Source organism: Perna viridis, chromosome 2 (assembly GCF_037379345.1).
Source record: "Perna viridis isolate PV_CMFRI_1.1 ecotype Kerala chromosome 2, ASM3737934v1, whole genome shotgun sequence".
NCBI lineage: Eukaryota > Metazoa > Mollusca > Bivalvia > Mytilida > Mytilidae > Perna > Perna viridis.
In genome coordinates, this window is record NC_142446.1 from 22,032,476 (window position 1) to 22,044,466 (window position 11,991).

Genomic DNA, 11,991 nt, shown 5'->3' on the forward strand with positions numbered 1-11,991 from the left:
ATCATAAAGTAACTAAAATCATACATAGAAAAGTAACAAAAGCAAATGAACAACTCGTACTCCACTAAAAACTGGGAGCATGGACCAGGTGCACTGGTAGGATTAGTCCGAATTTCCTCTGACCCTGCAACCCTCCTCTTTTTTATTTGGATATTGATATGTCGGGTTGGGGTCTGAACGATGTGCCATACAAAAAATTGGAGATTTAGCGGTACCGCGGAGTACCGCCCTTCAATCGCTTGTAACGACTTTCAAGTTGAAATTGTGCATGTCACACCTACCTAGTTGGATTTCGGAATCATTTTCCTATATGTTGATACCAAATTTGCTACAAAAATTACATTTATTGTTGAAGTTTTGATAATTTTCCAAGAGAGACCCCAACCCGACATATCAATATCCAAATAAAAAAGAGGAGGGTTGCAGGGTCAGAGGAAATTCTGGCTATGGTAGGATAAGCGTCCTCTGCTTTTCTAGAAACAGCAGCCGAGTTGCTCATAAAAAGTCAAGTCCGGGGTAGAAGAAAGAGGAAAGGAAAACTATGACACGTTAAACAAATCAGTTTTCATGGCGCAGATGGATACATTGATGGACAATTGAATACTGATACTATACAGCGAATACCGCACCAATGTTATCAATGTGAAACGGTGTGTCGGGAATTTGTTCACAAGAATTCGTTGCATTCGTTGCCTTGCGCATTAAGATTACTCATACAAAATATTTCTTGTCTTCTATTACGTGTTTTTTTTACGAAAGATGTACTGATTCGAGACTATACACAGCCCTTAAATAATGAGCAATAAAAGATATTATTAATTTAGGACATTTTTTAAAGAAATGTTTACTGGTGATATTTGCTCCATTACTGATGCCTTTGGCCTGTAAAAAGCGATCAGAATTCTGAAGGCAAATATTGTATACAACATATGCGATGAGAACAACCAAGTATTCTTCAACATATAATTTGAATGTTTATCATCTGAAGTTATTTTGAATTGTACACACCACATCATACACATAATCACTGTTTCAGTTTAACGCTGTAACTTTTAAATTTGTTTATTTATTCAATTTTGAAAAAAAAAATCTGATGTTACTAAAGTGCATTTAGATAAGATTTTCAGATGAAAATTGTTATGGTTGGCATTGCAGCAATATTATCTATATTAACGAATAAATGGTCTTTAGATTAGTTTTGTGTCTTGAATTTGGTCTGATTATCCAATAAAATGTGTATATATAAACAGGAACTTGATTTCATTAAAGAATTGAATTAAACATTTTGGAGCTTTTGAAACAGTCACCTGTTAAACACTCTCTTTGAAATGGAAAATAAAAGAATAAATTGTTCTGAACCATGTTTGAATAAGATTCACGTTCGTTTTCGTCTTTTCCTTTGTCTCTATACATGAAATTCTTTACAAGCATAGAAATAGGCAAAAGTCCAATGTATAAAAACGAACTTTTAATTACTTTCTTTCATACCTCATACTTATTTCGAATTACTTCTAAAATAAACATTTTGAAAGAGTAATCAAGAGAACCAAGGTTATAGCGGTAATCAAAAGAATGTAATCCAGGGACAAAGACCAGACATGGAAAACAGACATACACAACAAAGAACATAAAGTAACTAAAATCATACATACAAAGTAACGAAAGTAAATGAGCAACTCGGACTCCACTAAAAACTGGGAGCATGGACCAGGTTCTTATAACGTCTTCCTATAATGTCAACATCTCAAACATTTTGGAGACAATAACGATGAAGGGGAGTAATAAAGGATGTCCAATTAGCTCTATACGTTTTTTTCTTTATTTCATAGAAGATCTGTTGTATCTGATAGTAACATGTACGATTAATTGTCTCCCTTTTGTCACTTTTCTGAACATGATATTCTTAGTTTATGTATCATTGAAAAACAGAAATCAAATATGTGATATACGATAATTTTTCATCTATTTAACGATATATAAATCAAATGCCAATGACTCCAATCTTGACCAATTTGTTTAATTTTGGGTCCAAGGTTTCAAACTACTAGGTTTCTGAACTTGTGGTTTACGACCCTAAACTGTTTGGGTATTTGGAGCTAAATAAGTATACGTATTTAGTAGAATTTAACTTCGTAACTACAGGCTTTTATGATATTGTTTCACGATATTACATGAATATACCACAAAGGTGAGTTTGGAATCAATCATTGGGGTTGAATTAGTTAGGAATGACGAGCCAAATAGAATATATTTTTTGAATGATAACTTAGAAAGAAATCAGCTATCTATCAATATACTAGGACAAAACATACAGACCTATTCTGTGGATGTTTTGTAAAGTATTCACTAATTGTTATAGTGCATTGTATGTTTATAAATCTTAGTAAGGAAAGCAATTAACAAGGAATGTTTTTAGCAAACTGATACATGTATAAGTTTAGATAAACAAACAAAATCTCACGGACTTCTGATTACAACAATCAAAACTAGTTCACTCTTTATTCTCAATCATTTATGGCTCAAAACCAAATGGTATGAAAACAACCAAAGAACTATTATGCTATGTATTGTATATACTTGTGAATGGCACATGCCTTTCTGCAATGCCAACTTTAAGAGTGTTTGTTATATTTAGCAGAGGTAACTTGTTTTCATACTACAGGTGCAACGAACAATGTCTATATATAATAGTAAAATCAAATGTTTTGTATGAAAGTAGAACAAACTTCAAATAATAATATTTAGATAATCTGATTACTGTATTTTTAAATCTCGTGTATCTATCAGGTTTTTTTTTTTGTTTAAATATGTCAAATTAAACTCAATCAATTAAACTGAAATAAATAAGTTTAAGAAATATCCTTTAAATAAGACACGGAAATTGTAGATATATTAAGTACCAGTCCATATGCAATTTCAACACCGCCTGTGGTAAGATGATTCATTTTGTACAAAACCTATGTTTCAGACGATGCTTTTTTGGACTACATATGCTATATGTTTATGTGACAATAGTCTTTTCTGTATTTTGATCTGTATTTTTCAGAAAACCACTTTAATCTCCCACTAAAACAACCAAATCAAACAAAATTATGAACGATAAGTCTTGTAAAGTGTTAATTTCAAGTACAATCTATATAAATTTTATTTCAAAAGTGCAAGCCCCAAATGAAAAACTAAGATTGGTCATGTGATCAACGGTTACTGAACAAGAAATAAAACATGCATAAATCACCTCCTGTCTGCATTTGTTTTTATAAAAGACTGCTACTTGGTTTGTTTTAATTTAGGATACATTAACTTCATCATAGAAAACTATTAAATGACACTTTGAACGTTAAGTTTGGCTGATAACTTTGCTTTATTCCTAATAAAATTTATCCATATGAGTGACTTCGAGGCTAAAACCTCTTTTGTCAAATGTATTGTAAACTGTGTATAATTTTATGATTAATTATTCTCTTACGTTTCAGACTCTTCAAAGGCAATGCATATCTGATTGGAATTTTCAAAGATTTCAAGCAGCTGAAAACTGAAGATGAAATGCGAGCCAACGAAGCCTTAGAGAAACATGCGACTTTTGTTATGGCCACTTTGGACGAAACAATTTCAAATATTGACAATTACGATTATGTTAAAGATCTGTCGCACAGGACAGGGGGTTCGCATCAACGACTCACAGATTTCCAGAAAGAAAATTTCAAGGTGAGCACGGCACTCTTTCAATAAAAAATAGATTTTGTCCTGCGAACTTCCTTGGCGTCTTTTAACATCAACCACATTAGAAATATTTGAACAAATATCAGAAGTATTTTCTTTAATAAAGATTATTTCAAATCTTGAATTCAAATATTGAACGAGGATCGATCAGAATAATGCATTTTTTTAAGTAAGAAAGTACTGTCAATGTGCTTTAATTTTTATCGTATTTAATCTTGAAACGAATGAGAATTCAAAGTAAGTCAATGAGTGTCAAAGCTACATCAGTTTACAAAGACCCCGAAGTTGCCAAAATATTGTCAAAACAAGAATGTTGTTGTACCAGCAGACAAAGTCCAAAGCAGGATTGTTTTTTTTGTCTGCAAGACACATAACATCCAATGTTTATTGTCGGTTGTGGACGTAGAAATTAAAAGCAGTAATAAGACTTACACTGCTATTGCACTTTCCAAAGATAAGATAGTATAAAATCATAAAACCGTTCTAGCCTCTTTGGGACTCTCTACTAAAGCTGATGATTGTGATCTTCCGCCCATGTATTGGATCCCAAAACTCCACAGAAATCCATACAAACAACGTTTTATGGCTTGATATGTAAAATGTAATTCCAAGCCTCATTCGTAACTATAATTTTTCATACTTATAGCTGTCAAAGAGGGCTTCAGTCCTACCACGACTTTTTTTCTCCAGCATCGGTATCAATTCAATATGGATCCTGAAAAACTCGAAAGATCTTCTTGAAACCCTCAATGCTTTATTGTTATCTGAATTAAATAGCATCAAGACCTTTGCTTTTTCAACCCTTTATGCCACTTTTCCCCATATTCAGTTAAAATCTCAACTCAAAAACATTATACATCCTTGTTACTTGTTAAAGACTGAACACCAAGAAACAAATAGTAGTACTTGGTAGATATTCTCTAAACTTTATAAAAACGATTCCAAATCATCTTCTAAATATACTAGATGCTGCCAAAATTATTGTATTTTTGATCGACAAAATATTTGTCCAGTGGATGTGTTTTCAACAGACAGTATTCATTTCAATAGGAACAAATTGTGCTTCGTTACTCGCTGACCTATTCCCTTACCCTGATGTGAAAGACGTTCATGCTCATCTGATCCAAAAGAACAAACATCGTTAAGCCAGATTCCTTGATCTCAGTTTTCGCTATAAAGATGATATATGTCTTTAAACAAACATAGTTTTGGTGATACATCGCATTTACCCCCAAGAACTTGAAATAAAGGACACTGCAGACTGTGGAGTCAGCCACATGCCTTGATCTACATTTAGAGGCAGATGGATATGGAAAACTGACGACCAAACTATACGACAAACGCGATGACTTCTAATTCCTTACTATCACTTTCCATCTGTGGCAGCACACCTGCATATGGAGTATTTCAACTCATACGTTATTCCAGAGCTTGCCAAAATATGCAAACCTTTTGTACCGTGTTAGACTTTTTACAATTATGCTTCTTGAACAGGGTTATGTTGCTTCAAGATTAAAGTCGTCATTACAGAAGTTTTATGGTATTATGACCTTAAAGTACATTATCGTGTTTCCATCTGCACAAAAAGAAAAATTTGTTCACAGTACCATAGTTTTCCTTACCTCTAGAAGTTTCTAAAAAAAGTAGATCACCCTATCGATGTACCTGGTCCATACCCCAAGTTTTTAGTAAAGCCCGTGTTGCTCATATACTGTTGTTTCTTTGTACGCGTTATTTTGATTATTTCAATTTTTTTGTTATGTTTCCCTATGTAGTCTTCATCCTTGGAATATATTCTTTTGAGTTTCGCTCGAACTATGGTTCTCTTGATTAATCTTTCAGTTGTTATATTTCTTAAGTAGGAGAAGCAAAAACATAAACTCTGTGACAATTAAAGAAATTTATTCATATATACATGTGAATTGAATAAATTAAATTATAATTCTATTGTAAATTCACTTCAGAAATGATTTGTTTTTATTTGTTTTATTTCCAAATGCAAACAAAATATATTTGAAGATGTGTAAAACATATATGTATAAATGTACAAAAAATCAATGTCATTACCAACATTTGGATCATTGCAGTGCTTTAATTTAAAAACAAATCCTAGAAAAACGATTATACATGAGTCTTTATCTTTAACGTATGCCTGTCTTTGCCTTATCCGAAAAAAACTTACCCAAGTGAGTACAGTCGCCAAGAGAACCCCTTCTTTTTAAATAATACCTGATAAAAAGCCTATTTTTTTTCCAGAGACAAGTTTTTTTAATTGCATTGGATTAATGAGCACGTCTGTCGAATCATTTCTGATAAAACACCTTTTCTATTGAAAGAGACAAGATATCTTTTGTGGTTTTGAGTAGTCAACATCAATAAAATTTGACATTCATTATTATTATTATGTAGTTCAAACGAAAGTAAAACACTTAATTATCTTGTAATCTCGTAAACAACTTAAAAATATTAATCTAATTGATATGGTTTGCAAAAAAGTGTTTGACTTGAACATAAATCAGACTAAATTTGACGTTGAAGTATTAAAAAATGAGTGGCAAGAAAAACTTTAAACGACGTGTACAACAAACCAAATCAAATAAACGTAAGACAAAACATAACGAATTAAAACATAAATGAAATATTAAATTCAAAGTAAGAAATAAAAGACAGAAATACGATTCCAATCAAAAACTGTACAACGTTTTGAAAGAGTTTTTTTTTTATTTCCGATCGTGTGAACCTTGTGTATTTCTATTTTCTCATCGTACCTAGCACTCATCTTAATTTAATTCCACGCAATCGTTTGACATGTGTTCTCTTTATATGTTAAGAAACATGACAGGTATGTTTTTATACCCAATTTCAATTTACATGAATATCATGTAACTGCGGTGTAACATTATATTTGTAATATGAACATCGTTTATCAAACAAACAAATCATCATATGTTCGATGATTTATTTTTTCAAGATCACTACGAATAAGGTTTCATCTGCCGAGTGGTCAGGGTGCACCTAACGATGTCGAGGTTGCCAAAGACGTCTTAGGTGTCGGACACCGAATAATGAGAATGGTCTTGTAAAATTAGTTAGAAATAATGAAAAAGAGTTAACCTATACAATTTTTTTTTATTAATTTTCATTAATAGTGGAAAATATCCTTATTGCTTAATTTTGTTTAAAATATTCAATGTAGTCATGTGTCTAGACAGTATAACGTCATATTGAACAGGATGAAATTTTTCCTTAATTCATCTAAGGAATTGTCATGAATATTTCTTGCTGAAATAAATATAGAATTAAAAGTAGCATTCCAGTGTTTTAAGCAGATGCAATATCCAACAATCCCAGCTTATCTTGCATGTTATGCTTTCAACCCTATCGGTTTAAAAAATATACCATCAACCATGAAAAAAGGCCCTAAACTGTACAATCGTACGAGAATTTATTCACAAGCCTACTCTAGACAGGAACTTAGAAGTCCTTTGTAAGGTTAATTTCTTTACACGCAGTTAAAAAAGCTCATTGGAGCCACTAGAACATTTTCTCATTAGTTGTGAGACGGACGCATCTCTTGATATCTATTCTAATTATAAGTCTTCTACTTAGAAAAAATCGATAGTAATTTAGTCTTTCAATAACGACTCGCTGCTGAGCAAGACTACATCTTCCTGTGTCAATTCTCTTCAATCGATTTTTCTCTATCTGTTTAATTTAATCACGACCTACAATTGGTAATGTCTTCTGAATTTTTGTAAGTCGACATCGTAACGTGTTTTTTAAACACAAATGTTGTGATAGTTTTGCATAACTATTTATTGATGCAAAAAAAAAAAACAAAAAACAAAAAACAAAAAACAAAAAAACAAAAAAAAACAAAAACAAAAACCACAAATTTCTTCTGAAAAATAACTACCAAGTACCTTGAGATATATAGAAATGTTAAATACATTTCTAAACTGCTAAACATAAAATTGATATGTGCATTATAATATCAACTATCAAACATTTGAACATAAATTGGAAAATATTCCTGTCTCATGACGCCGAGCAGATTTTAGTTTACTTGTTGAATTGTTGATCGAGATGAATTTAGCATTTGATGGGAGACAACTCTAATTTTATTTCTTGAAACAATGTTTAAGAACATCATCAATGCTTGTTTTATATATTTGAATTACAGAAAATTCGAGAGCCTTTCCTTGAAGCAGTGAAGATAACATTGGGCGATAGGTACACTGAGTACATGGCAAATGTATACTCTGTTACAATTGACTTCGTTTTGAACAATCTGACAGAGGGTTATGTTGAAAATGCGCCATTCAAAACGCAATTAAACAACGGTGATGCAAAGAAGGAACCAAACAGTGTTATCAAAGAATCAGAGAGCTAATGAAGTATTTCTTCTTCATTGTCTTTGTATTATGCATCTACTCAAAATAAGCAATGCCTTATTGATTGTTAAAATTGTTATTTGTACATAATTGTTATCATCATGTAAAATTTACTTTACTTGTATCTTGTTTATCATTAACATTACAATTTGAAATATTTTAAGGATATGTTGAGTATTGACTACAAATTGTGATTGAAAATACAATGTTTCCTACATAAAACATCGGGACGATCAGGGGATTTTGTTTTTTCTTTTGTTTATGTAAAAAATATTTTATTCATACTAAAAATATATATTCATTATATGTTTTACTGATCAGTTTAATATGAATAATTTTGATGGAAATAAGAATATAAATTTGATAAAATTGTTAAATTTACTACATTTGTTTGGGTTCGGATATAAAATTTTTCATTTCATCGCATAATTTATTCCAACAGCATACAAGCACGCGTATTTCTAATTAGGTTTTATTTGTTTCCTGGGTATACTGATTACATATGAAAAACAATATTAGACCTTCAAGATCTATGGAATGGATACATGTTACATTATTTTATAAGTTGTTACCAAGCTCCAATTGAAATTCAAATTAATTTATTTTATTTTCTTCACACAGAATTTAATAAAAGTATATTAGTGTAGTTCAACCTTAGAATTATATCATTTATTAAGGGATACATGTAGATCTAATGCACAAATTTATTTAATTCAAATCCAAAGGTCTATTAAACAATTCTTTTTTTCAACAATGGAAGTATAGTAGAAGTTAACACATATATTTTAGTTGTATACTCGGCGTCACATAAATAACATACTGTTAAAACTTGAATAAAAATATTTTCTACGACTTTATTGACACCTACCGTCGTTTAAATTGTCTTAAATGACTTGCTCATTCCTTTAGCCAAACGGCTTCTCCCTAAACAAGTCGCTTATTAGCTTAAATCATGCGTAACAAATCCTTACGGGAAAATCCCATACTAATATCCGCCACGTTGGTTTCTATGGGACGATTTTTTTACAAACAAAGTTCGTAAGTTCCCGTCGAACTCCGGTGACAATCGTCTTCTTGATCAACTTCTCGGTATTGTACGTTGTTCGCGTAAAATAAATCCGAGATATCCGAAATAACACCGAAATGCATTCTGGGTTCTTCGGTTTTTGGACAAACCATTTAAACGTAAACAACATCTCCTAGCAACCCGATCACTGTAAACATGGCCGACTTTTTACAATGTAAATATTGGCACGGAGAATTAAAATCTGACCGGAATTTAACGATTCAATGTTTAGGGAGAAACCGTTTGGTTAAACAAATGAGCAAGTCATTTAAGACAATTTAAACGACGGTAGGTGTCAATAAAGTCGTAGAAAATATTTTTATTCAAATTTTAACAGTATGTTATTTATGTGACGCCGAGTATAGTTTAAAATGAGAACTACGAAACATTTTTCTGTCGAATTTGTTCCCACTTTTACTGTAAGATTTTCGGATAATATTCATTGTTCCTAGTGAAACAAGCTTAGTAAAAGGTTCTGCTAACTTTTTCTAAGCTTCTTAAAATTAAAAGACAAGTCATTTTTTTGCTGGATGCATCTATATAATTATGATCTAAGGGAAGAAACATTTATTTCAATTACATATTATTTATATAATTTGTTAAAGCCTTTCTATAGTATTAGCTACCATACGCAATGTTTGCATCAATGATATAAGCCCGATTTTCACTATGTGTATGTGTATAGCAGGTGGCTGGCGTACAATACGTTTGATAGTACGTTTTCGAAAATCCTTTTCTTTCCTCATGATGTAGAAAGTCTAATTTATGTTAAATCATATTTCGTAAAGTATTCAAATCTTTATAGGAGTTTTTCTTTCAAAATCAATTAAGTTTTTGATAGAAAAACTCCTTCGATCTTGTGTTCGGAAGAGAAATAAATGCACCGATACACAGCAAGGCCCATTTGATATTAGCTTTGTTATTGCTCTTATATATTATGACTTAATGTAAAATAAATGCTTAAATGCTTATATGATTAATTTTTGTTTTTCAAGTATTATACTGCAAAATTTGAGTGTGAAATTTGTGAAATATATTACAATATTTAAGTTGGTGTAATATTATACGCAATAGCACATTTTTCAATATACGTTATATAGTTATAGTCTTTTGTAAAATTTTACATGTGCTTTTATTTTTTACAAACCATATCAAAAGAATTTACATTACGTTTTGGATTGCTGTCTTTGAGATGCATGAAACTCCTACGAATAACAGTAACCAAACAGCGTGTATAAGTTTCATATTATTATGCTATGCTTATGGTATACCAAGCAAATAGCACTCAATATTATAATATAACACATAGTTAATTGTCCATTGTTAGTTCCTGTATGTTTACATAAACATAATTTCCGTAATTGTTGAATTGTTTACGAATTTGATTTGGAATTGTCGTTTATGGAATCTCTTCGCCAGTTATATTTTTAATCGAGGTTGTTAAATTTTATTTGAGGAGAACAAATTTATTTCCGGATCGTCGACATTGCTATCAGCAACATACAACAATGTAAAAATGCTTCGGTTACAACAAACTTGTACCGAACGTTTGGACAAGATAAGTTTTTTTCTGCATAATATGCAGCACAACGTAGTTTTTTGTTTTCATTTATTTATTTGATAAGTTTAAATTAAAATTTCCGTTGAATTTTTTCCCTACTACATATTTGATGTCATTTCCTTATTAGAACTTTATAAAATGAAACAGTTACTCTAGAAACATATCATTATCATCTCTCGACTATTACTGATTCTGAGATAAAAGTTGAGGCAATAGTTCTGTAAGGGGTTGTAGGAATCAACTTTTTTTCCATACAGTAAAGTAGAATAATTATTAAACCATTGTCATATTTTGTTTTAAGGCCACTGTCTTTTGTTTCGTGAATTGTTCTAATGTCCCTGTGAAAGGAATTCTCGTTCACCCGTGTTTGAGATTTTAAGTGAAAAAGTTGAATGAAGATTTTCTTTCTGGATGGACTTGTTTGAAATATTTCTCCCTTAAGAGACAACTTACTTGAATGTGCAAAAGTTACTTTTACTATCGAGAATAAAGAAAATTTTCAATTAATCGTTGGCCACCAGGAGTTGAATAATTGAAATATTAACATATTTTTGTAAAAAAAAAGTAAACTGTCGAATTATATGAAGACTGATCTTTGAATATCCATTTTGTTTTATATATATTTAGTTAATCTCTGCGAAATATGTTTTAAAACTCAATATGTCATCCAAAAAAAAATGGTAGCAAAATGTTTATAGTTCTGCTTTTTATATTAAAAGGGTCTCACAAACATTATTCTATACAATGCAGCTGGGAAATAAGATACAGATATCAAGACGTATATACCTGGTGCTGCTGAAAAAAATGTTTTGTAGGGCAGAACTAGGAATAGATATCTCGGGAATCACATGACAAAAAAAATTAAAACATTGGAAAATATCTTGATTGGAATAATCTTTTCTGCTTCTTTACATCCCTTGCATACATACGAATTTTCTAACGAAGCCTTAATAACGATAAATTAGATGTTATTCGCAAGCATGCGTAGATAATTCTTAACATCTGGTAGACATTCGTATCGATTCGCGAAAAGGAAATAAAAATGTCAAAAACTATATCTCGCGTGAGACAAATCTCGTCTCCCTGAATGTCATAGAAGAATAAATGAAATAATATTTTTGGGCCTATAATTTATATTACTAAACGCAACCCACATAAAAAAAATCGTTTCCATTCGTAAAATACTCGAGCATGCCTTTATGGCGAATATTTATAAAAATTCGTAAGGTTATCGTAACTATTCGTTAACT

General features: G+C 31.1%; 2 protein-coding genes across 3 annotated transcripts in view; both read left to right on the forward strand.

The window, feature by feature from the left end:
- LOC148624061 (neuroglobin-like) overlaps nucleotides 1–8,760 on the forward strand; it is a 65,233-nt gene extending 56,473 nt beyond the window's left edge. For both annotated transcript variants that reach the window (XM_088566560.1, XM_088566559.1), the window contains exons 2-3: nucleotides 3,474–3,705; nucleotides 7,904–8,760. In XM_088566560.1, the coding sequence (XP_088422686.1) occupies nucleotides 3,474–3,705; nucleotides 7,904–8,113 (442 nt within the window). In that variant the 3' untranslated portion in view covers nucleotides 8,114–8,760. The remainder of the gene's footprint in view (nucleotides 1–3,473; nucleotides 3,706–7,903) is intronic.
- Nucleotides 8,761–8,893: 133 nt separating this feature from the next.
- LOC148624062 (transmembrane protein 196-like) overlaps nucleotides 8,894–11,991 on the forward strand; it is a 321,118-nt gene continuing 318,020 nt past the window's right edge. Inside the window, exon 1 of the mRNA XM_088566566.1 lies at nucleotides 8,894–9,468. The gene's annotated coding sequence lies outside the window, so the exon portion shown is untranslated. The remainder of the gene's footprint in view (nucleotides 9,469–11,991) is intronic.